Source organism: Mesoplodon bidens, assembly GCF_964165515.1.
Source record: "Mesoplodon bidens genome assembly, chromosome: 3".
In the NCBI taxonomy this organism is placed as follows: domain Eukaryota; kingdom Metazoa; phylum Chordata; class Mammalia; order Artiodactyla; family Ziphiidae; genus Mesoplodon; species Mesoplodon bidens.
Window position 1 is genome coordinate 118,900,410 of NC_138178.1, and position 27,026 is coordinate 118,927,435.

Here is a 27,026-nt window from a genome sequence, read left to right on the forward strand (position 1 = left end):
AGGTGAATTAAAATGAATTTTAATTGGGAAATTTAAAGACAGTTTTTGATATAACTAGAAATATTTTAGGATAGTATCAAATTAGACTTGGGAATTACTGATCTGAGTTTTAAGTCTGGTGAAAATTATATTACATGAAAGCTTTTTTTAGAGTAAGTTTTACTAGATTTTGAAATAATTGCTCTCCTTTTCAAAAACTGTTGATGTTAGATTTTCATAGGACAAAAAAGTTGCACCTAAATTAATGATATTCCCTTTAATCGTAGTTGGAGAGAATATGTGTTGCTCAATGTTGTAAAAATTCATTTGTTAGATCAGGTAATTATTCTGGTGTCAACTTTTGAAAGTAAAGATAGGTACTGGCAGTTATAAGCTAGTGATTTACTGGGGTTGCAGTACAGGTGCTGAAAGTTAAAAAATGTCTTTTACCAATCTCTTTGAACAGTGAGAAATGTCTATCCACCAAGAGGTTTTCCTCATTATCTTCCCCCAAGAGCTGGATTTTTCCCTCCACCCCCGCATCCTGAAAGTAGAAGTGAGTTCCCATCAGGGCTGATTCCGCCCTCAAATGAGCCTACTACTGAACATCCAGAACCACAGCAAGAAACTTGACAATATTGTTGGGTCTTTCCTCAAAAGTAATTTTGACTTCTTCTCATTTTCAGTTTAAGTAACTGCTGTTACTTAAGTGATTATATTTTTGCTCAAATTGGAGCTTAATGGAATTATAATTCTCAGGATAGTATTTTGTAAATAAAGATGATTTAAATATGAATCTTATGAGTAAATTATTTCCATCTTATTTTATTCTAGATAGTATAATTATTTTAATTTAACACATCCACTATCACATAAACAATAATGAGAGTTTTATATATGTAATCTTGCAGTTGGGGATAATTTGAACTCCAAAGGCTGTGTCTTTATTCCAAGAACTGTATTTACTATGGTTGTAGACAAATGTGAAAGTAACTTTATGCTTAATTAAATAAATATTAATTGATTTAAAGACTTGTTTGGCATTGATAATAATAAAATCAGCTAGTTTTTTTTTTATAAATATGGCTCCATTAGTTAGTTTCTTTACTTCTGCCCATAGCTTTGAGGCTCAAAACTAATGCTTTATATGGGTCTTTCCCATTCAGTTATCTTAACCAAAAATGTGTTCTCTTTCTTGCAAATAGACATGAACGACCCAAAGCAACAAATTAATACACTTAAAAGTCAAAGTTCACTGTATTTTAAAGAAAACCAGGATATTGTCTAATGGCAAATTTCAGAATATGGATCTTCTTAGTTCATTCACTGATTTCCTATGCACTTTTTTTTTCTTGTTTTTCTCTTCATTTGTAAGATATTTACTATTTTTAGTGGGGAATGTTGAGATTTACTATAAGGTAACTGTATTGAGGCAGTGTGTCATTTTGACCTTGGGACTCAGTATCTTTAGAATGTCTCTCTAACTCAGGTTTGTGTTCTATTATTAGTCATCTTGCACATTAGTATGATTATGAAAGGAAAGGCAATTAAGTATAGGTAATAAATATTATACTATTTACGTACAGAAAATAGGCTTAGAAAAAAGGCTAAAAAGAAAGGATCTGTGTGAAATGCCTGGATAAAATAATAAGTAGAATGAGGATTATAAAAGCATCATTACATTTGGTGTTAAAAGCCAGATATCAGAAGGAAATAGACTATTTTTTCAAGTTGGAAAGTGAAAGAAAGAAGAGCAATGGAAGAGGAGTGATGTAGAATGCTCCAATCAAGTAAAATTTTTTTGCTTGCCCTGGGATAGGGGAGACTTGTCTTGGCTTAAGACAGAAGAGAAGGAGAGAGGAGAAGGCAAACAAACAGTAGTAGAGAGAGTGGTAATAAACCAAGAGGCAGAATCGTAGAGGAGGCAAGGAGAGCATTGGATGAGAGCATGGTGGAAGGGAAGAAGACTTGATATGGGCTGACTGGTCTAAAATACTTTGGGATTCCAGAATAAAGGAACATAATTAGTTTTAAAATATATTTTATTAAAGTAATATAAACAAATGGGAATAAATCAAATAATAGTATTTTAGGATGAATAGCAAGTTTTCTCTTTATCCCCATTTATACATCCTAGTCAGTTTCTCTTTTAATTCTTATTTCCCTTTTTAATTCTGATGATTTTAGAATTTTAGAAGATAATCTTATACCTCTAATCTCTGATTTATCAACTTAATTTATTAAATTTATCAGTTTGTATACTGATTCCTTGAGATGAAAAATTGGGACTTAATGCACTTGTATTATTCCCATCCCCATTTTCCTTTCCTCTTCATGTTTGATGTTTATCCAAATTAAAGTTTTCTATTGTTGCCTTTGTAATTTTTAATATATTTAAACCTCTATTAGTATCCCTTCTCTTTATTCCACTTCCCTTCTTCCCCTACCCTGGCCAAAATCCTATTTTCTCTTAGCTATACATTTATATTTTCAAGGTTGCTAATAATTACATTATGCCTACAAGCATAACCTATCTTCTTTTTTTAATTTTTTTTTTAAAACTGAAGTATAGTTGATTTACAAGCATAACCTACGTTCTGTACTTGGCCCACAGTTGATCTAAAATTTGAAAATCAGGGACTTCCCTGGTGGTCCAGTGGTAAAGAATCTGCCTTGCAATGCAGGGGACTCCAGTTCGATCCCTGGTCAGGAAACTAGGATCCCACATGCTGTGGGGCAAATAAGCCCATGCGCCACAACTACTGAGCTCGTGTGCCTCAACTAGAGAGCCCGAGTGCCTCAAACTACAGAGCCCACGTGCCCTGGAGCCTGCGCGCAACAACTAGAGAAAAGAAAACCTGTACGCCACAACTAGAGAGAAGACTGTGCGCTGCAACGAAAGATCCTGCGTGCCTCAGTGAAGGTCCCGCGTGCTGCAACTAAGATCTGACGCAGCCAAAAATAAATTAATTAAATAAATAAACAATAAATAAATCTTTCAAAAAATAAAATTTGAAAAGCATAAGTAGCATTTATAACATTATCATCATTAAATGTTGTTCACCAGCAGGCCAAATCATATACAGTTGACCCTTGAACAACATAGGTTTGAACTGTGCAGGTCCACTTATACCCAGATGTTTTTCAATAGTAAATACTACGGTATTACACAATCCATGGCTGGTTGCAATTTGCAGGTGCAGAACCTCGGATATGGAGGAACCTTGAATATGGAGGAACTGCAGATAAGGAGTGCTGACTATAGGTTATACATAGATTTTCAACTGCATGGAATGTCGGCACCCTTAACTGCCCCCCACCCCTGCCACCCACATTGTTTAAGGGTCAACTGTACGAAGTTTGCATTTCCTTCTCTATGAATGCCAGTATCATAATTTCTGGGCCACTCTGAAGAGACTGTTTTTTAAACATCAGGGTCAAATGAATAATTTTTTCTTACCTGTTCTCTCTTCCCCCGTTTACCAATAATATCCTAAAATAATGACATATTTTGGTTAGCTTTATACTTGGGCCAAGAATACAATCCCCCCGCCTACTTTCCTAATGTAGTTTTTTCCCTCCTCATATTACTTGCCATTATCATACCCTAATTTTAAAAATTCCCTTTCATATCTTTTCTGTTGGATATATTATTCTTTATGCATTTGTTAAAGACTTTTATTTTGCAGGCCTTTGTCCTCCTGCTGCAAACCACACTGGCTGCTCTCTAGGCCTGGGAACAGAGCCTGCGTTTTAACTGATTTTTTGTGGTTGCTCCTGTTTTATAAACCCTCTATCTTGCCGTTTTTTAAATTTAAGTCTTTTGTTTTGCTGGAGTTCACAAGTAATTTCCTAGGAAAGGATGTAGGGAATGTAAAATTTGTGAATCCTTGCACGTCTGAAAATTCAGCCCTCCAACCCCTTTTTTGGGGTTAGTTTATATGGGTATAGAGTTCTGTGTCAGAATTTTGAATGTATTGTTCTTTTAATATCAGTTAATTAACATCAGTATATTGTAATATCTGTTGTTGCTGATGAGAAGTTTGAAGGGAATTTGATTCTTTTCTCTTTGTTGGTGACCTTTTTCCTGTGGAAACTTTTAGGATTTTTTTCTTTATCCTTGGTATTCTAAAAAATCACAGTTTGATGCATCTACAAGTGAGACTTTTTCCACTCATTTTTGTGTTCAGGTCCTCTGAGAAGCAGATTCTAATTAGACATAAAGAGATTTATTGAGGGAGAACACCTGTGAAGGATTAAGGCGTGAGAATGCAGAATGAGGTGGAGAAAACCTTCAGACCATTGTTCAGATTGACATCTGTGAAAAGAGAGAAGGGCAGGAAGGAAGGTTGGGTAGGAAGAGCCTCAGATTACAGTGCAGTTCCGAGAAAGCCCGAGCTGGGGCAGTGGCAGTCCCCAGGACAGAGACGGCCTATTAGAAGGGTTCCTCATTGGGTAGGAATGGTCTGCTCTAGTACCCCTTCGTGTTCTTCCTTGCCAGAAGCAGACACCAGGGAGGACCTGGGCTTGGCATGAATGCTGAAGCTGCATTGGCCAGAGGCTGTCAGCTAACTAGGCTCCTCGCAGCAGTCTCTCTCCTGGGGGCATATATGACTTGTGCACTCCTGGCTCCCACATTGTTAGGCACATAAACTCTGAAGACTCATGTCTCACATCCTAAAACTCTGGGAAATTCTTTATCTTTGGTAAATTCCTTTTCTCTCATAATTTTCCTCTCTCTCTCTTTTTTGTTCTGGAAAATTTTCTTAACTGTGTATTCCACTCATTTAAAATTTTTGTTTCCACCAATTATGTTTAATCTTTAAGAGCATTTTTTATTATACCTCTTTCCTTTTTCTTAGATTCTGTCCTTTTTGTAAGGATCTAATATCTTGAATTTCTCCATAGTAAATTAGAGGTTTCTAAAAGCACTCTTCTGAATTATCTGTTTTCTCTGGCGTTAATAATTTTGTTTGCTTATCTTGGCCTTTCCTTATATGCCTCATAAAGTTGTCCATGTTTAATAAAGATGAACTGATCAGCTGATTGTAGTTTAAACCTTTTTGTATGTAAGAAAGACAGTTTTCTTGTTAGATCTCTTTCTTGAGTGAGGATTCAGACTAGGAGACCTTTGTGTGGAGGCAGGCAGGAGTGGAGACAGGGCATCTGTGACCGACGAGCTTTGTCTTAGGATGAGCAGATAGGGATCTGGCTGACTGTGTGTAGGCCCTCCAGATACCAGAATTAGAAGGGCTTCATCTAGGACACCGCCATTCACACTAGACGCTTTTGCTTGTTCCAGACAGTTTAGTATCTTTAGGGAATATCTATACATTATTTTAGCTGGAGCCAAATCTTGGCTCACTACCTTGTGCTTGGGGTTGTGTCAGGGGAATGGTGGTAGCAACTATTATCTGTATACAGATTTTCAGCTAATCTCCGTTTTCACACTCATACCTCGGATCTATACATAGTATATGGACTGACTGTGAGCCCAGCTTCAGGTTCTATCAGGCAGACTGACTCCCAGCACCTGATAACATCAGGACAGCATCTGAAGGGATAGTTAAAGGGATAAGGCAACATTCAAGATATTGAACGGAGCATTATTTTGGATTGACATGCAATAGGCTTGGACATTTCAAGAAAGAATGCTTCTTGGTCCTGTCTGGATAACTTTCCCCTCTGTATAATATTTTAAATAGAAAAGTAAAATGTGGTCCTATAAGAAAAGTTAGAAAATGTTCAAAAGCCTAAGAAAAAACAATCATCCAGGGTCATCACCAAAACAAAATCATTTTTTGCATTTATGTTGTAGTTTGTCAGGCCTTTTATCCTTCAAGTATCTTTTGTATTGTTGTAATTATGTCTATAATTTTATATCCTTAAATGTAATCTCCTAATATAAATAATTTTTATGTAGTCATGGTAAAGCTCATTTTTAATGGTTGTATAAGTTTCCCTTTTGTGAATATAGTTTACCTGACTATTCTTGCTGAGCACTAAAGCTGTTTTCTTTCTTGTTCTCTTTAGAATTTTCAAAGAATTATATATGATAGTATAACATCTAAGAAGTATATACACTCTACCCACGCCCCCCACCCTGGATTTAGGATAATTCTTTAGGGATTTTTTTTTTTTTTTTTTTGCAGTACGCGGGCCTCTCACTGTTGTGGCCTCTCCCGTTGCGGAGCACAGGCTCCGGACGCGCAGGCTCAGCAGCCATGGCTCACGGGCCCGGCCGCTCTGCCATGTGGGATCTTCCCGGACCGGGGCACGAACCCGTGTCCCCTGCATCGGCAGGCGGACTCACAGCCAGTGCGCCACCAGGGAAGCCCCTAGGGATATATTTTTAAAATATATTCTGGGACCAGTATTTGGGGCAGGAGAGAGAGGATAGTTAAGAGGAAGGATCACATTCTTTGGAACCAGGTTGGTTGAAAAAAAAATTGACTTTTTTTTTTTAAAGCCAGACAATTTGTAGATGTGGTTAGATGCTATAAAATTATTTTATGAGTATAGTTGGTGATTTTTAGTCTGTTTCTGCAGGTGTGGTTCAGGGTTCATCATGAGTTTACTTAAATAAGCATCTAGCTTGATAACCTTTTCAAATTAAATCTCCTGTTTCTTTCAAAGTAGCAGCTACTTTGACAGAATTTGATACAAGTGCTACAAAAGAGATGGTGAGTTTTTTCATGGAACATGAGAGCTCTCTGATAACTGTCTATATATATATTATATATATTATATATTCATTCATCTGTCTATAGACACTTAGGTTGTTCCATATATAGGCTATTGTAAATAATACTGCATGAACATGGTGGTACTAAAATCTCTTCAAGATACTGATTTCATTTTCTTTGGGTATATACCATGATGTGGGGATTGCTGGATCATATAGCAATTCTACTTTTAATTTTTTGAGGGACTTCCTCATAATTCTTCCATAGTAGCTGCACCAGTTTATAGTCCCACCAGCAGTGTACACGGTTTCCTTTTCTCCACATCCTCACCAGCATATGTTATCTTTTGACTTCTTGATAATAGATAGCCTAACAGGTGTGAGGTGGTATCTCATTGTGGTTTTGATGTGCATTTCCTTGATGATTAGTGATACTGAGCATCTTTTTATGTATCAGTTGGCCATTTGTATGTCTTCTTTGGAAAAATGCTTGTTCAGGTCCTCTGCCCACTTTTCAAATTGGGTTATTTGGTTTTTTGCTATTAAGTTGTATGAGTTCCTTGTGTATTTTTTATATTAACTCCATATTAGATATATGGTTTGCAAATATTTTCTCCCATGTCATAGGTTGCCTTTTTATTTTGTTGATGGTTTCCTTTGCTGTGCAGAAGCTTTTCAGTTTGATGTAATCCCACTTGTTTATTTTTTATTTTGCTTGGCTTTGCTTTTGGTGTCAAATCCAAAAAACCATTCCGAGGACCAATGTCAAGAAGCTTACCACCTGTGTTTTCTTCTAGTTTTATGGCTCTAGGTTTATGTTCATCTTTAATCCATTTTGAGTTGATTTTTATATGTGGTGTAAAACAGGGGTCCAGTTTTTAAAGTAATTGCCCTTAGGGAATTTGAGTCCTTCTCATGTAATTCTTATATATATATATATTTTTTTAAAAATAATTTTTATTTATTTATGTGTTTATTTTTGATTGCTTTGGGTCTTCGTTGCTGCGCATGGGATTTCTCTAGTTGCGGCGAGCCGGTGCTACTCTTCCTTGTGGTGCGTGGTCCTCTTATTGCGGTGACTTCTCTTGTTGCAGAGCACGGGCTCTAGGTGCGCAGGCTCAGTAGTTGTGGCGCACGGGCTTAGTTGCTCCGCGGCATGTGGGATCTTCCCGGACCAGGGCTCAAACCCGTGTCCCCTGCATTAGCAGGCAGATTCTTAACCACTGGGCAACCAGGGAGGTCCTAATGTTGGTATTTTGACCTCTTCCCATGAATCATGAGAATGTTCTTAAGGACATCTAGAATGAAGAATCCTTTCCAGAAGGTTTTCACTTTACTTTGCCCAGATTCATCAAAGGAATTGCTTTCTATGGCAGCTCTACCTTACAAAATGTTCTTCTTAAATAGTAGGACTTAAACGTTGAAATTACTCCTTGATCCATGGGCTGCAGAATGGATGTTGTGTTAGCAGGCATGAAAACACATTAATCTCATTGTTCATCTCCATCAGAGTTCTTAGGTGACTAGTTGCATTGTCAATGAGCAGGAATACTTTGAAAGGAATCTTTTTTTTCTGAGTAGTAGGTCTCAACAGTGGGCTTAAAATAGTCAGTAAACCATGTTGTAAACAGAAGTGCTGTCATGCAGGCTTTTTTGTTCCATTTATAGAGCGTGAGCAGAGTAGATTTAGCATAATCTACCTCAGGGCCCTAGGGTTTTCAGAATGGTAAATGAGCGTTGGCTTCAACTTAAAGTCCCCGCTGCATCAGCCCCTAGCAAGAGAGTCAGTCTGTCCTTTGAAGCTTTGAAGCTGGGCATTGATTTCTCTCTAGGTATGGAAGTCTTCGATACCAGCATCTTCCAATAGAAGGCTGTTTCATCTACATTAAAAATCCTTTGTTTAGTGCAGTCACCTTCATTAATTTGTCTTAGCTAGATCTTCTGGATAACTTGCTGCAGCTTCTATATATCAGCACTTGCTGCTTCACCTTGTACTTTTATGTTATGGAGATGGCTTCTTTCCTTAAACATTATGAACCAACCTCTGCTAGTTTCAAACTTTCTTCTGCAGCTTCCTTGCCTCTCTCAGACTTCCTAGAAGTGAAATTATTTAGGGTCTTGCTGTGGATTAGGCTTTGGCTTAAAGGAATGATGTGGCTGGTTTGATCTTCTTTCCAGAGCACTAAAACACTCTCTATTACAGCAATCAGGCTGTTAGCTTTCTTATCATTCATGTATTCACAGGAGCAGCAATTTCAATTTCCTTCAAGAACTTTTCCTTTGCCTTCACAACTTGGCTGTTTGGTCCCAGGAGGCCTAGCTTTTGGCCTATCTCATCTTTCGACATGTTTGATTTAAAGTGAGAGATAAATGACTCTCCCTTTCACTGGAACACTTAGAGGACTTTGAGGCCTATTAATTGTCCTAATTTCAGTATTGTTGTGTCTCAGGTTATAGAAAGGTCTGAGGAGAGGGAGAGAGATAGGGGAATAGCTGGTCTGTGGAACAGTCAGAACACACATTTATCAAATAAGTTTGCCATCTTTTATGGGCACAGTTCATGGCACCCGAAAACAATTTGAATAGTAACACCAAAGATCACTGATTGCAAATCACCATACAAATATAATAATGAAAATGTTTGAAATATTGTGAGAATTACCAAAATGTGACACAGAGATACAAAGTGAGCAAACATTGTTGGAAAAATGGCACAGGGTTGCCACAAACCTTCAATTTGTAAAAACTGCAGTATCTATAAAGCTCAACAAAGTGAAGTGAATAAAACAAGGGTGCCTGTATATAATGTCATGTCAATGCAGAGTATTCTTCCTTTCTGGTTTGGATACCCTTTATTTCTTTTTCTTGCCTAATTGCTCTGGCTAGGACTTCCAGTACTATGTTGAATGGAAGTGGTAAGAGTGGGCACCATTGTCACATTCCTGATCTTAGAGGAAAGGATTTCCACTTTTCACTGTCGAGTGTGATGTTAGCTGTGGGCTTGTCATGTATGGCCATTTTAAAGTTGAGGTACATTCCCTCTATTTTTGCTTGGTTGTTCCAGTTTTTGGCATATGTTCTTTTATTAACCTATAATTATATTGATTCTCCTTTATTTAGAAATGATACAAATGATGTTCTAAAAATTTTATTACCACTTCTTTGTTGGAACTTGTCATTTTGAATTATGGTTATTTCAACCAAAGTTAACTGATTTTCTCTCAACTTAAGTTCAAGTCCTTTTTGATAGTTTTTCAAATTGCTAGATATTTATGTTAACTTTATATTTTGAAATAGTTTGCCCTCAGAGTCTGTTTTATTTTAGTCTTTAAACTTATATAAAGAAATCTTAAAGTCTCACTTAACTGATACTTTCATAAAGTTATACTTATTAGTATAATAGGAAGTATTATCAAAGAATGCACTATGATAAAAAGAGAACTTAATTTTCTTTTTTTGGTGGAAGGAGTCAGGTAATTACCTAGGTCTGAAAAATTTGGATCTGTGAATTTGTTGACCCCTTGGATTACAAAATGTCCAAATACTCTTGTTGATTTTATTAATTTAGTGGAAAACATGATCAAATCAGTGAACTGATAATGTATTAATTACCTGGTTAAAATCATGCTTGGTACACAGTAAATATTCTCTGTCAGTCATGATATTTCTTAGCTAATTTGTCTGTGTTTTCTCAGAAAATTTCACTTAAGTGAATGTTTCTTGATTAACTAAAATCCATTCTTTTAAACACAAATATTTATTTTAACCATCTTGTGTGAAAAGATTTCTAAGATGTATTAAATGCTCTATTAACTCACTACAGAGATATTTTGAATATACTTTCCTATTGATTCAGGGTCATTACAAACATTTATCATTGCTGTGTATTTCAAGCTTGTTATAGGGGTGTTTAATTCTGTTTCAAGTTCCTTTACAAATGGCTTAAGATTAGTTATGTTCCCTTTTTTAGGATTGTAAACTTCTATGCCTTTCATAGTCACTTCTCTCCATTTCTAATCTGCTGGAGACTGAGAAACAAGACGAACAGGCTTATTAGAATTATGCTGAACGTAAGAATAAATGAGCTAAAAGGAAACAAGTGGCTCTTCTGAATTTGACGCCTTTTAATCAAATTCAGAAGAGCCACTTGTTTCCTTTTAGCTCATTTATTAATTATTATTAATTATTAATTAATTCCCCCATTAATGCAGGGAATAATCTGGTTCCACAAGCCTTTTTTACTTACTTGTGTATTCTTGGCCACACCCCAAATAGCTGAGGTTTTTTTCTGTAATGTTTTCTATAACAAAATAATATAAAGAATACTCTTTTACTTATTACCTAGAGAGTAAATTTAACATTTGCCTTAATTTTTTTCAAGAAAAAATATTACAGATAAGTTGTCCTCGTGCTGCAGAGGTAAGTACTCTTGTGAAAACGATGTGAATATTTTTTGTTTTTCCAGTTAAATGAGTTTATGTACAGTATGTAGGTTTATTTTTCTTGCCTTTAAAAAATGTACATCAGTAGCCTCATTATATATATACATACACACACACACACACACACACACACACACACACATATATATATATATATATATATATATCCTTTAGAAGTCAGCTTTTTTTACTCAACATTTTTTTGAGATCCATCAAAGTTAAGAAATGTAGGTCAAGTTAGTTCATTCTGACCACTGTGTGGTATTCCACTGTGTGGCTTTACCACAATAACTTTATTCTGTTATTAATGGTCATTAGGTTGCTGCTGACTTTTCGTTATAAATAATGTGGAAATAAGCCTTTTACTATTTCTTTGTCACAGAAGCAGTAGTTTTCTAGAGCTGTAGTTTTCAAACTGGGGTACACCCCCTCAGAGTATGCAAAGAATTTCCAAGCAGTATACAGGTATGCTTCTAGGAAAATTCACAGAATTTCACCTTCCATGTATATTCTTCTTCTTCTTCAGAGTTGTTCTGCCTAAGGAAGAACTTGTGAACAAGGTGCAGATTCTCCTTTCCTACTCTTCATTTTGCAGTTACCCTTCTCCCATGTATAAAATGAGCACACACCTTTAAGCTGGTCCTAGTCTTATGATGATGAATCATACTAAGGTGTGTAAACCTCTGGAGCTCAAGAGACAATATGAAATATTGGTGTCAGTGCTGAGAAAGTGAATAACTCTAGTGATTGCTTTCAACCAGCTGACTTATCTAAAATAATTTTTGTTAATAGACCAGTGCTGTTTTTGGTCCTGAAAGCTCAGAAGTTCGAAGAATGGGTGACATTGCTATAACAAAACTTTCTCTTCTCATCTACTTTATGTGAAAAAGATTTTTAGCACTTGTTTTTATAAAAATGAAAATAGGAATAGAATGAATGATGGACCTGACTCATGTCAGGAACAAGTAATATTCATCCATGGAATATGAACTATTTGGGTAAAAAAAAAAAGACCCAGCCTTATCCACTTCATTAAGAAATGCAGTTCTAATAAGTTTATTCTTTATACTAATTTAAATTTATAATATTTATATTTTTGATCAATTATATTTAATATGTATAAAATCTAGGAGAAAAAATTTAACATGGCTTTTAAGAAAATAATCACACATTTTAAATTCTGTGAGGTTTTTTTGCAGAAAATATATAAGTAATCAATGAAAGACTAACAAAAAGCATTACATTTGCATAAAAAGTTGTGGGATAGTTGGAAAGGATATATGTAGCAGTCTGGGTCAAATCAGGAGACAAAGCACACAGTAGTTCAAACTTGGAAACTTTAATATAAAGAATTATTAACTGTGATAAGAATAATTACAAAATGTGAGGAAACTGTATATAGCCCCCTAGAGCTGAGGGAGGTCACTCATGGTAGGACAAACTTGGAAGGGGTTCGGCTCTCTTTGGTGAAGGTGTGTTTCAGCTCCCAGGATAGCAGAGAAGATCACTGGTTCCACAAGGCCTGAGCTGGTCTGGAGTTGCTGAGCAAGCAATAGGCACTGTCCAGGGTACAGGTGGGGAACAGGTGAACAGCAACCATTGGCACTGGGTGTGCAGTGGGAGTGTGGATGCCAGGGATGGGGAGGTCTTCAGAGCCAGTGGGTGGGCCACACATGACATGCAGGCTGTTCACGGAAGGGAATGGGAGTCCAGTGCAGGCAGGAGGCCTTCAAAGCATATCAGCTGTATAGCAGCTCTAGTTTCTGTGTGAAAAAGGTCAGGCTGAGCCTCCCCCATGGCTGGGGGAGGCTCCACCGCAAGTCTTATATCCAGGCTGCCTACCCTGGCCTAACTTGGCCTGCCCTGGGAACTACAGGAGAACCTCTGCCTTCTACCATATCCCCCGTGGCCCTTACTGAAAAAACTTAACATTGTGCTGACTTTAAAGGTATGTTACTTAAAGGAGTTCCATTATTGGAGGGAATATATTGAAGGGTGACTTCAGAGCTGAGGCAGTAAATTAATAATTGATACAATATATGGGTTTAAGGAGGAAAATGAAATAAAATTTCCAAATGATCAGGAACTTATTGCATCTTTAAAATAGATGATCAGGAGCTTAGGGCATCTTTAAAATAGATGAATGGTAGTAAGTATGGAATTACTATGGCAATGTAATCGTAAGTGTACCAGAGTGATGTGTACTTGTACCCAGGCACTCACTTCTCCCTTGCCAGATGCAGAGTGTTCCACTGTCCATCGTGGACAACGGGGGTCTATGAAGCTGTGAGAGAAGTATGCTGCAAATGTTTGAAAAGCAGGTAGGAAGCCCAGGTGTGAAGCTCCAGATGGAGCTGGTGGGTGTGAGGGGGTCGCGAGCTGAAGAGGGGAGCAGGGCTCCCTGCAGGCCTTGAATTGCTTGCATATAAATCAGATACTTCTGCATGTTGGTGGCTGATGTGTGTTCTCAACGGTGGCTAAACTAGCAGCAGGGTTATGTATGTACAAATTAGAGCTTCATCATTATTTTGAAATACTTGTAGTGAAAATAATCACTTGAATTTGAAATTAATTTACATTACATAAGAAATCTCAACATTACACTTACCATTACATTTAAAGCTGTTAGATTTCATAAGTACAATTTCAGCTGCATAAATTTTTGAATGTTGTGGACAGAAAGGTTTAAAAATTATCACCCATTTGTGGGGTGTTTCTCTTGGTAGGAATGTTAAAATTTTTAATAGGTTATAAGTTAAAACATTTGACAAGATTTTATTTGAAAGTTTTATACAGATTCAGCAATTATTTCCTCCAAGCCTCTGCATTTTATTTTTCTCATCAATTCTATAATAAAGAAAACAATGGGTTTTTGTTTTTTGCTTCAATTCCTTCTAGTTTAAACGAGTATGCTGCATAATATTTTCTGTGTCAGGACATGAAAAAGCTTAGGAATCATTAATATAGACAATGTGGTGTGACTCTTGGGTATTATTCACACCTGCTGTATATTACTCCATTAGCACCATTTAATACTACTGGCTTCATAACAATCCAGTTTGATTCATGCTATTGTATAAGCCTCAGGCAAGTTAGTTGCTGAATCTGTGTGTTCAATCATAAGCACACTGTCTTTCCCAAGCCCCACCCTACCAACTCCCTAACTTCTTTATTCCCAGAGTGGTGGAGGAAATGGGAAGGTAATTTTAGATATATAAATTTCATATAGTAAGCTGTATTTTGAAAATATTTAATACATTTGTTCAAAGATGACCTTGTACATGTCTATAAGCTGTCAGACTAACAGCTGAAACTTTCAATAAAGAATCAGTTTTAGGTAACCAAGGTGAATCCTTCATTTCACAGATGAGGAAAGTGAGGCTCAAGGAAGAGTCTGTGCTCATGTAACATTAGAGTCAGAGCTTAGTGGAGAAAACACAGGTTGACACTTCCAGTTTAGTGCTTTACTATATGCAACTTCACTTGTATACTACATATATATATATATTAATAGACTTTCTTTTTTCATATATTTTGGGTACTGTTTTGGTATTTTAAATACACAGACATGTTCTTTTTTAATTAATTTATTTTTGGCTGCGTTGGGTCTTTGTTGCTGCGTGTGGGTTTTCTCTAGTTGCGGCGAGCGGGGGCTACTCTTTGTGGCTGTGCGTGGGCTTCTCATTGCGGTGGCTTCTCTTGTTGCAGAGCACAGGCTCTAAGCGCGTGGGCTTCAGTAGTTATGGCACGTGGACTCAGTAGTTGTGGCTCGCGGACTGTAGAGCGCAGGCTCAGTAGTTGTGGTGCAAGGGCTTAGCTGCTCCGCGGCATGTGGGATCTTCCCAGACCAGGGCTCGAACCCGTGTCCCTGCATTGGCAAGCGGATTCTTAACCACTGAGCCACCAGGGAAGTCCTTAAATACAAAGACATGTTGATTCATCCAAAGGGGTTAGATATGTCCATGAAATAAGGGAGCAATAGGTATAATGACAGTTCTTTGTGAACACCAGATTATTCCATAATGAGGCAGTGCTTAGAAGAGGCAGTGTCTGGAACGATTAGGGAAGAAGAGAAGGAAGAAAGAAAAGCAGCCATTTTCTTTCTCATCAACCACAGTAGTTTGCCTCAGCCACCAAGAATGGAAATGACAAAGCCAAACTAAAGCAGTATAAGGGTTTAAGAACTATTTAGTACTGGCATACTGAAGTACTTTTTTCATCCAGTAGAGGAATTTTTAAAAATAAGAAGTTCCTATAAGTCTATAAATTAAGTTTTACAATATCAATAATGTACTCTAAATGTATAATACACTTGGATTTTGTGCTAAACAGTCTGTTGTTTGCTTTTAAGCTTTTTTTTTTTTTTTTTTTTTGCGGTATGCGGGCCTCTCACTGCTGTGGCCTCTTCCCCTTGTGGAGCACAGGCTCCAGACGCGCAGGCTCAGAGGCCATGGCTCACTGGCCCAGGTGCTCCGAGGCATGGGGGTTACTCCTGGACCGGGGCACGAACCCGCGTCCCCTGCATCCGCAGGTGAACACTCAACCACTGCGCCACCAGGGAAGCCCTAAGCTTATGTTTTGCCATAGTGAGTTAAAAAAATTTAAAACCCTCCAAATTATTCTGCCTACAGGTTTTATGATATATTCTCAAATTTAAGCTTTGCTGCATCAGAATACAATAGGAGCTAATATGATTATACACATTATACGGATTACTGCAGTTTATTTAACACTAAAGGTTTTCATGCTTCATGAACAATAAAATGTTACAGTGATCACTTTTTAATGCTTTATTCATTGATTAAAAGAATATACATTTAACATAAACCATACAACAACATCAGTCATCAGGTCAAACATTCAGCTGGTTTCCTTACAGTTTCTGTCAGGAGTTATTTTATCTGATCACATTTATAAGATAAAATCTCACCACATCTGGCATTTACACACACTGTGCCAGTGGATTCACACTACTGATGTACATATAAAATCCGCATGGTATGTGCTCACTGGAGACAAAACAGTGCACACCTGTCAAAAGGTCATTTTAATATAAGATGGTAAAACCATTTGTAAAATACATATAAACTTTTTCCATAAATAGAATCATATCTGGACATTTGTTGCATAAATTGTGTTTCCAAAGCTTACACTAGAGCAGCCAGGTCTCAGCACTGCTGGGCACCCACGTTGGCTACTTACTTTATTATTGCAGACTGTCCTTTAACATTAAATGCACAACATTCGTACCACTTAAAACTGGGGTCAGGTGGAAGTCTCACAGAGACCACGTCTGTACCGCGGTTGCCCTGAAACAGTTAAGTCGGCTTTTAAAGCCTCTCAGATATAACAAGGTTTTAAAACATACTTCATGGAATGTTCTTCATGTATCATAGCAGCTCATACCTGTGATAGAACAAGCTTTCAGTTTTTCCTTTCTTTCCTTTACATTCACTATTCACAGTGAAACAGGTGCATGTTTTTTTTTCTTTTTTTTTTTGTTTTGTTTTTTTTTTGTTTTTCAGAGTTCTGAGGTTGCTGACTGAGCCACAGCACAGCTGTGTACCACAGGTCGAAATTCGACCTTAAATATTACAATCTAGCAGTATCTGGCTGGCCACAGTGGGCCAGCCCCTGCCAGCATGTGGGCACTTCTTCAGTTAAATCTATTCTTTGGCAGCTGACACGCGCGCTGACAGAGAAAAATCCAGTGACTTGTTGCTAGGGATTTCACGACTAATGTTTGTTTGCAAGCATGTGTGTTTACAAAACTCTGTGTTTTGATATTCATTTTGGAGGTTTTACCCTGGAATATTGTTTCTTTCTTCCTCCACTATTTGAAATCTTGGCTAAAAAGCTAACTTGAATGTATGATATAATTGATGAATTAAATTATGTCAGACATAGTTTAAAAACCAATAATTTGAGTATTTGTGTTGATGTAAATTCATTTAAAAAAGGATTAAGCAATGTTCTAACCTAGTACTATACAAAATTGAGAATGGTAATTGGTGATATCAACTATTATATATGTAATGAAAGTTAAAGTCTTGGCTTTTCTGTTAAAGATAACTCATTTGGGATTGTATTATCCTCCCTCCTTCCATTTCAAAGAAATATTAATGAAATGCTATCACACAATGAATGAATGCAGTGCATTGCATACAAATCCACCAGGCTATGGATATATATCTATATATGTATAAAAATATTTTGGCTCCTGAGCTCTGACACACAAAGAATAAAAACATCAAAAGGCAGAGTAACTCAGTGAAAAAATAAAGTTAGCCAGCAACCTCAGACAACCTTCGGTTGTATATTCTTAAGGTTTGGTAACAAGTCCATTAACCGTGAAAGCCCTATACATTGTCACTTTGAACTTCTAAACCAATACCTGACTACGTTCTTTGATCAAGAAGTAGAATATACATATATATTTCTATAAAGCTAATACTGATTAAACACAGCACAAAGGGATTAATTCACACTACTGGAAAAAAAAACATAATAGGACCCTACTTGCATATGTAACCACAGGAATTGTACATTTAAAAAAAGCTAAATGTCTTCGCTGAAGCTTTGCATCTCTCTGTAAAAATGACGATTTGGTTCAGTGAAGACACTGAGTGATTCGATGTCCATGATCGCGTGCCAAGGTTGACCTAGGCCCAGGGATACCTGCTCAATAAGGTTATGTACTGGATCCACATCCTGGTCGGCCAGTTCACCTTGGTCAAAATCAATGCTTTCTTCAGTGACTTCAAGTACTTTTAGATCAGAGCCACGAAGACGAGCAATGGCAATGAGGTTGTGTGCCCACACTGTGTAACCTTAAAAATAAGCAAAAGAGAAGCACTGTCATTTCCATGCATTTTATTTTGTCTGTTTTATAAGTTAGTCTTTTCCACAAATTTGTATCTCACTTAGCACTTTGGGGGTCCTTTGCCTTTAAAAATATGCTGAAATTTGAAAGGAAGTATGATTGCTTAGCTCAGGGAAAAGAAGACTAGAAGCTTGAAACTGTCTCCAAGAATATTACTGTGACTGGTGAACAAACAGATGCTGTAATCATATTCTGATATCATTTCAGTTAGTAAAACTGAAGACATTTAAAGTTTAAAGTATCATTTTATTGCTTTTGACATCAGGATCGTAGCAAAAAACAAAGTTTTATTTCATATGTGTGTATCTATTAACAATACATAGGGGACTTCCCTGGTGGCGTAGTGGTTGAGAATCCGCCTGCCAAGGCAGGGGACATGGGTTGAAGCCCTGGTCCAGGAGGATCCCAAATGCCACAGAGCAACTAAGCCCGTGCACCACAACTACTGAGCCTGTGCTCTAGAGCCTGCAAGCCACAACTACTGAGCCCACGAGGCACAGCTACTGAGCCCGCGTGCCTAGAGCCCGTGCTCAGCAACAAGAGAAGCCACTGCAATGAGAAGACCATGCACCGCAACAAAGAGTAGCCCCTGCTCGCTACAACTAGAGAAAGCCCACGCACAGCAACGAAGACCCAATGCAGCCAAAAATAAATAAATAAAATAAATAAAAATTTAAAAAACAAAAGAATACATAGTAAACTGGTATTTTTCATTAGTAAAAGTCATCTTCTATGGTGCTTCACAGCCCAAAGTTATAAAGTGATACTTTAAAGATAAATTGTTAATTGTCAGTAGCAAATATGTAAAGTATAAAACAGTTATGGGAATGATAGGTACTAACTTTAGAATAGTGGTTACCTCTGGAAAGGAATAAAGTTGAATAGATGGAGGAGCTTTAGCTGTAGCTAACATTTTACTTCTTAATAAAAGAAAAAAGCTTTAGGAATTTGGACCTGTTACTGAGGCTGCTGTCGCCATGTTCCTATCTGTGGTCACCTTTGCCAAGACCAAGTCAAAAACAATTCTGGTGAAAATGTTGAGCCAAGCTGGAACAGGTTTTTCCTTCAACACTAAGAGAAGCCAACTGTGGGAGAAACTGACTCTCTTGAATTATGATCCAGTAGTGAAAAAAAAAGTCCTCTTTGTGGAACAGAAAAAAAATACGCTCCCTCTAAACAATGGATTGAAAATGAATTTGATTTATAAATGAGAAGACTGAGGGCGGGATACTGATTCAGAAATTCTGCAGCGTATAAACAGGAAATGGCATGGAATCACTGCCTCCTGTGATTTGAAGGCCATTGTGAAGGAAAACAATGCAGTGAAAGAAAAAGAAAGTTCTTCATATTAGGACATATATCATTGCATCACATTTATTTATCTTTCTGGATATTTTTATAGCCCTTAATAAAACTATTAAAATAGCCTGTAAAAAAAAAAAAGAAAAAAAGAAAAAAGCTTTAGGGAATTCTCTGGTGGTGCAGTGGTTAGGACTTGGCACTTTCACTGCCAGAGTCTGGGTTCAATCCCTGGTTGGGGAACTAAGATCCCACAAGCCTCGTGGCGCAGCCAAAAAAAAAAAAAAAAAGTTTAAAAAGACTGGCTTAAATTAATTTTAAATAACCTGCCATTTCTTCATCCTATAAAAAAATCCTAATTTATTTATTACCTTCAATACTGATCTATTCTTTGCTATTACCTCTGATGACTGGCCAAATTATAAAGCAAAACTTGAAAAGCAAGATTTTTCCCGCTCAAATGCAGCTAAAAGATTAACTCAAAAATAATGAGGGCCTCCCTGGTGGCGCAGTGGTTGAGAGTCCGCCTGCCGATGCAGGGGATACGGGTTCGTGCCCCGGTCTGGGAGGATCCCATATGCCGCGGAGCGGCTGGGCCCGTGAGCCATGGCCGCTGGGCCTGCGCATCCGGAGCCTGTGCTCCGCAACGGGAGAGGCCACAACAGTGAGAGGCCCGCATACCGCAAAAAGAAAAAAAAAAAAAAAAAAAAAAAAAAAATAATGAAACAGAGATAATAAAGTATGTTTAAGATGTTCACAGAGACTTCCTATTTTGTATTCTGTAAATGTCGTAAGTTACAGAAAGGAAGTAATATGTTCTTCTAACTTGTAAGAAGAGGAATGCTCTCCAAATGAAAACAGTTCACAGTAAGATGACAGGCCTGCCAGTAAGAAAAGAACATATCCCAGCCAAGAGAACCATCATTTAAAAAATACTGTACAAATTAACATGTTGATACCTAGAATCTAGAAGATAAGGCAGTGAGCATGAAAGAAATCATACTTTCTTCTTCCTTCTGTGTTATATTTTTAAGAACTCTTATGATTAGAGAAAGAAATATATCTACTGCAGGTGGATATGTATGTATATTTTCTTAGATAATTTCAAATTCCATTTTTGTAAATACCATCAATCACATGGTAAAAGAAAAAAGTAACATGAGAGCTGGAACAAAACACTACACTTCGGGTAAAATATGACTTTCCACTTGTAAAAGTGGTATATCTTATACACGTTAAAAAGTATAAAAATCTGTATATCAACTTGTTAATAAGAGTTCTTGACAGTATAATGCCAGTGCTATCTTTTTACTGGTATAAAATGTTTTAGGTGTAATATCAATATCAAATTATAATGAACAAAAATCACCTACCATGAATTGCCAGAAGAGAGAGCTTTGTGCACCTCCATGCTAATAAAACCAACGGATCTTCATTTCGGTTGTCACTAAGATCTGGAAAACCAGACGTGTCAATCACATCATTCATTAATATAAAATGAGTGAGGAACTTGTCATACTGCCTAGATATAAGATCAACAATAGCTCCTGAAACACAAGTGATGTAGCTGTCAAAATGAATCCTCTCTAGTGGTATACTGGGTTTCAGAATCTTTAACATATCTTCACTCTTGATATCAAAAGCCATTATATAGACCCGGAGGTTGGTGCTCTTTCTTGACAAGGCTTTCCAATGCTCATCATTTGGCATGTTGTCCAGAGACTTGTGCATCACGGAAACATTGTGGACCAGGAGAGAAAGTCGCTGCAAAGGCACATGGTTGTTATCGGTTAAGACTCTTGCCATCTCAGCTGTAAAGTCACAGAAATCCAGGGCAAGTGAGCGTAGATTCACGAATTGCTCCAGTTCTACTGCGGTGATAAGGGTGCTGTTACCAGGAATATTGTTGTCCAGTAAACTCAGGTGCTCCATGGTGTTGGCAATAGAGTTTGAGAGAGATGACAGTGATGTTGGGGTTACTATTTCCAGCATAAACCCACAAGACAGCCACTTCAGTTGCCTACTATTACTAAGTATTTCTTCAAACAGCTGCTGAATTCTGTAAGGAAAACACATGCCACACGATCCTGTTAAGACTTAGCTCTAATCTTTAACACTGATTTTTTTTTTAACACTGGTTTTTGAAAATAGGGAATTAAATGGCATACAATGTTGAGATCCATTTCCTCTCATTAGTTAATTTCTGTTCAACCCACAAGTAATATTATCATTAAAATTCACATAAAAATATAATGAATAACAAGTATTAAACAGATATATTAAACATATAGAAATATGTTCTTCAAGTAAAGGAGCATTTTACAGCAGTATGGCAGAAAAGACTGATGATTTACAATTTATGTTATAGCAAAGACAAGTAGAGTAATAACAGTCTTAAATAGCAATAATTCCCAGTAAATTCTTTGATGTGTCTGAAAGATTTATGACATGGAATGGCATGTATTGATCACTGGATTTCATAGTTAAGACACTTCCAGGGTAGATGTTCTTTTCAGAAACAAGTATCATTACTCTTCTCATTGTATCTTCTAATTTTTCAGAAAAAAACCTGAAATTGTTATTAATATGAGTCCCTTTCCACTAACTATATAACTTACTGTTTAATTTTTTTGCCATCAGGGTCCACCTTGCTGAGGTATGTATTTGACAAACTTCCTTGCTGCTGTAGAACGCTTATGTCTCCAAAAAGGCTAAACTTCTGGAGGTTCCTACAAGAAAAGTAATTTAAAGTAATTTTCTAAATAATTAACATAAAAATATAAATGTTAAAAATAAAAATATGCAGAAGGGATATTCTAGAGATGTTTCTATCTTATAACTTAGAATCCAATATTCTAGAGATGTTTCTATCTTATAATTTAGAATCCAATTAAGTACTTTCAGATTGCTTTTAACATACAATGAAAAGCAATGTGATACAAGAGAAACAGCATAAGCTTTAAAGAATGAGGCATAACAATTAGTTCAGAAACTCAGTGTTTTAGTGACCAGGGAAAAGTCTTCTTAGAGTCTCTGGGATTCAATTCTTCATCAGTAATAATACTAGCTACCTTAAAGGTTTAGGGACGAATAAATAACAAAATGATACATGAAAGAACTATTTAAGCTCTAAGTTTTATATATATGTTAACTGTAATATAAAATTTCCCCAAATCAGTTAACTTAGTGTGTTGAATGCTCAAGGGTGGGGCACTACCCCGGAGATATCGTCTCAGTAAGAAATATTCTTTAACTAAAATCGAGAGAAACTTCCCCAGTTTTATGACCAAATGTATAGCTTATCAAAAAAACAAAAATAAAAATCTTTCAATTTTAGTAACTTTTAGCTACACAACGTATTTTTCTAACAGTACAATTCTAAATAAAGTAGGAGAAAGTTGATTACAGGATAAAGATTAAAAATTCCTAAATGCTACTAATTAATGGTTAAACAACAAAAATTCAACTGAGTAAATTTAAAGATCAAATTGGTTATTAAAAGATTCATGAATCGGGCAGCATCCTGTGTAGCAAATAGAAAGGAGCTCTGCAGAGCTGTAGAAAAGGAAAGGCTTTTAAAGGTGGAAAAGGGGCAGAAAAAGTAAATTATTAGCAAATAATGCACGGTTGCAGGCAATGGTCACCCTCCTAAAGGGAACTGAAGAGCCTATAGGGCAGATTACTAATGCTGACCAGGTTGACTGATTACATTCCTGGGGTAGACTGAAACTGCAATTGCGCTAGGTATTAAGTCTTAGTTTGGTGACACAGGGTTTAGTATAAGTGACTCCATTTTGGGTCTGCTGTTTCCTTTTTAACATAACCACTAGAGATTACATCTGTAACACAGAAGTTTGGGATAATTTTAATAAGAAATGTGTAATCACAGGAGTGACAAAAGAAAATTTAAGTAAACGAAAGATAACACCTCTTGATAGTATGTCACATTTTCCCAAATTAATAGCCTTAGTTTCACTAAAAAACCTGATGATTCTAAAACTTAGCTTGAAGAATAATCATTAATTCATTTATTCATTCAACCAAGTTTTCTCTGAGGGCCTACTAAATACCAGGCACTGTGTGCTCCATCAGAGACATGACACGGATCAAGCGCTGTGAAGGACAAGTACATGGTGTCATATCTTAATGGGGGTATCTGACACTGTGTAAGTCAGAAAAGGCTTCCCTAAATAAACTGATGAAAAACGGGACCTGAAGGAAATGTGGGAGCTAACCAGGAGAAGGAGCATGAGGAGACGCTGTTGTAGGGAAAAGGAAAAGCATATGCAGAGTCCCTGAAGTTGAAAGGAACAAAGTGAGCTTGAGGCACTCAAGAAAAGGAATCTAGAATACAGAGAGCATGAACATAAAGTGAAATGAGGTTGTAGAGGTAGACTGAGTTATATGCTAAACAAAAATTTCTGGTTTTTGCCTTCAAAATAATGAGATGCCCCCAAATAATTTTAAGCAGGAAATAATAATGATTAAATTTGTGTCTGGGAAATATTGCTGTAGCATTGGTATTGCCTGGCAGGAGGCAGAGTCTAAGTGGGGAGACTGGTTAAGAGAGTATTTTAGTAATAGAGATAAAAAAATGGTATCTTGAACTGGATTTTTAGTGGTAGAGGTGAAGGAAAAAGGACAGTCTCAAAACTATATTTAGTTACTAAAATGGACAGGAAAAGGTCCTGGATTAGCTATAAAGGGGTGAGAGAGAGAGAAGTCAAGAATAACTCCTAAATTTTTGAGGTTGTGGAACTGTATAGCTGGTAGAGCTTTTCATTCAGACAAGGATTCATAGAAATGAATCAGAAATTAATTAGGGTTTTGGAGGGATTACGGGGTGGAGGTGAGGTGGTAGAATAGTTAGATTATGAGCTCTATTTTGCACATGTTGAGCTTGAGTGCCTTTAAGATAGTCAAGTTAAGATGTCAAGTAGGCTATTCCAGTTCTAGAGCTGAGCAGTTATCTGGATGATAATTGAAGTCATGGATGGGGGGAATGGGGCTTAGGAAAAGAGCATAAATGAGAAGAAAAGCAGGCAAAAATTTAAGTTATGAGGAATTCCAATAATTAGAGAAGGATGAGGCTCAAAAGAAGAGGTCAGAAGTTGGAGAAAAGCCAGAAATATGGAAGTCACAGAAACCAAGGGGTAAGTGTTTTACAGAGAATAAAGTAAAGTGATCAACAGCAGAATCATGAGGTCTCATAAGATGAGGACTAGACATGTCCCTTTGGCTTAGCAACATGGTGATCAGAATGGAAGTTGTTTTGTACAGTGTGATGAGAAGAGATCAGATTGGATGTTTAGAAATAGAGATAGTGGATACAAATATTTAAAAAAATATGCTGTGAAAAGGAGTAACAGAAAGGACTAGAGAATACATAAAAGCCTCCAGATAAGAGGCAAAGGTAGAGGAGAATGGATGTGGCTTTTGATTAGCAAGATAAGGAAGGATGAAGGACTTTCATACCAGATAGTGAAGCGTACTATGTGGCCAACAATAGCAAAATCACTATTGGTATTTGCTATATATATAATTATGACTGCTTTTAAAGTATTTTCCCTTTTACCCTTTCTTTATTCTGAAGTTGCCACCACATCCATGAATTATAAAGAGGTTGATTTGCTTCTCAGAGCAGATGTTGATAACCCCTTCTAGAAAGGAAAATTTAAGACCTTGTATCTAAAAGAATATTTATTTTTGGAGAACAAGTTTTTATATAATGTAGAAAATAAAGATATTGCATTTGATTTCTAATAATATTCAGAGAGTCCTAAACAAGTCACACAATCTTAGTATTTTTCTCCTTCCAACCCAGTTCCCATTAATTATCACTGTATAACCATAACACTGTCCTTTGTGGTATTAAAACACATGTGTGAGAAGCTTTTCTTCCACAAAGGATTAAACAGCTACAAGAACTGCCTTCCCACTGTAAACAACAAGAAAAGTGGACAAAATATGTGAGACAACTGTTTTCACACACTGGACAATAAACAATATGGGACTGTGATCACTGAAGGATTGAATAAAATGAGATGAGCACTATGACTGCCTCAGATAATGGCCTGGAAAGGGTTTCCAAGCTGCTAGCTGTGCCTCTGTCATATACGGCCTTTATTGTGTTGAGGTATGTTCCCTCTATGCCCACTTTCTGGAGAGTTTTTTTTTTTTCCATAAATGAATGTTGAATTTTATCAAAACCTTTTCCTGCATCTATTGAGACGATCATATGGTTTTTATTCTTCAATTTGTTAATGTGGTGTATGACACCGACTGATTTGTGGATATTGAAAAATCCTTGCATCCCTGGGACAAATCCCACTTGATCATGGTGTATGATACTTTTAATGTATTGCTGGAGTTATTTTGCTAGTGTTTTGTTGAGGATTTTTGCATCTATGTTCATCAGTGATATTGGCCTGTAGTTCTCTTTTCTTGTGTGATACCTTTGTCTGATTTTGGTATTATGGTGATGATGGCCTCATAGAATGAGTTTGGAAGAGTTCCTTCCTCTGCAATTTTTTGTAATAGTTTCAGAGGATAGGTGTTAACTCTTCTCTAAATGTTTGGTAGAATTCACTTGTGAGGCCATCTGGTCCTGGACTTTTGCTTGTTGAGGGTCTTTAAATTACTGAGTCAGTTTCAATACCGGTAATTGGTCTGTTCATATTTTCTATTTCTTCCTGGTTCAGCTGGGAGATTGTACCTTTCTAAGAATTAATGAATTCAGTAAAGTTGTACAATACAAAATTAATATACAGAAATCTGATACATTTCTATATACTAACAATGAAATAGCAGAAAGAGAAATTAAGGAAACAATCCCATTTACCATCACATGAAAAAAAATAAAATACTTAGGAATAAACCTACCTAAGGAGTCAAAAGGCCTGTACTCCGAAAACTATAAGGAGCTGTTGAAAGAAACTGAAGATGACACAAACAGATGGAAAGATATACTGTGTCCTTGGATTGGAAGAATTAACATCGTTAAAATGATCATATTACCCAAGGCAATCTATAGATTCAATGCAATCCGTGTAAAACTACTCATGACATTTTTCACAGAACTAGAACAAAAAATTTTAAAATTTGTATGGAAACACAAAAGACCCTGAATAGCCAAAGCAACCTTGAGGAAGAACACGGCTGGAGGAATCAGGCTCCCTGACTTCAGACTATACTACAAAGCTACAGTAAACAAAACAGTATGGTGCTGGCACAAAAACAGAAATATAGATCAATGGAACATGACAGACAGTCCAGAGATAAACCCACACCCCTTGGTCACCTAATTGATGACAAAGGAGGCAAGAATATACTGGAGAAAAGACAGTCTTTTCAGTAAGTGGTGCTTGGAAAAATGGACAGCTACATGTAAAAGAATGAAATTAGATCATTCTCTAATACCGTATACAAAAATAAACTCAAAATGGATTAAAGACCTACATGTAAGACCGGATACTATAAAACTCTTAGAGGAGAACATAGGCAGAATATGACATAAATTGCAGCAATATTTTTGACATAAATTGCAGCAATATTTTTTGGATCTATCTCCTAGAATAATGGAAATAAAAACAAAAATAAACAAATGGGACCTAATTAAACTCAAAAGCTTTTGCAAAGCAAAAGGAAAGTATAAATAAAATGAAAAGACAACCCACAGAATGGGAGAAAATTTTTGCAAATAATGTGACCCACGAGGGTTTAATTTCCAAAATATGCA

General features: G+C 36.7%; 3 protein-coding genes across 8 annotated transcripts in view; 2 read left to right on the forward strand and 1 right to left on the reverse strand.

The window, feature by feature from the left end:
• MIA2 (MIA SH3 domain ER export factor 2) overlaps positions 1 to 1,009 on the forward strand; it is a 111,431-nt gene extending 110,422 nt beyond the window's left edge. For all 6 annotated transcript variants that reach the window (XM_081228826.1, XM_081228827.1, XM_081228831.1 and 3 more), the window contains one exon: positions 446 to 1,009. In XM_081228826.1, the coding sequence (XP_081084952.1) occupies positions 446 to 612 (167 nt within the window). In that variant the 3' untranslated portion in view covers positions 613 to 1,009. The remainder of the gene's footprint in view (positions 1 to 445) is intronic.
• A 14,863-nt stretch (positions 1,010 to 15,872) lies between these two features.
• Positions 15,873 to 27,026, reverse strand: part of FBXO33 (F-box protein 33) — a 31,675-nt gene continuing 20,521 nt past the window's right edge. Inside the window, exons 2-4 of the mRNA XM_081228081.1 lie at positions 21,907 to 22,017; positions 20,662 to 21,347; positions 15,873 to 17,936 (exon numbers count right to left, since the gene is read on the reverse strand). Of these exons, the coding sequence (XP_081084207.1) occupies positions 17,665 to 17,936; positions 20,662 to 21,347; positions 21,907 to 22,017 (1,069 nt within the window). The 3' untranslated portion in view covers positions 15,873 to 17,664. The remainder of the gene's footprint in view (positions 17,937 to 20,661; positions 21,348 to 21,906; positions 22,018 to 27,026) is intronic.
• On the forward strand, positions 18,286 to 20,269 carry LOC308613946 (large ribosomal subunit protein bL33m). The gene has a single exon (XM_081228082.1). The coding sequence runs from the start codon at positions 18,967 to 18,969 to the stop codon at positions 19,198 to 19,200; it is 234 nt and encodes a 77-aa protein (XP_081084208.1). The 5' UTR covers positions 18,286 to 18,966; the 3' UTR covers positions 19,201 to 20,269.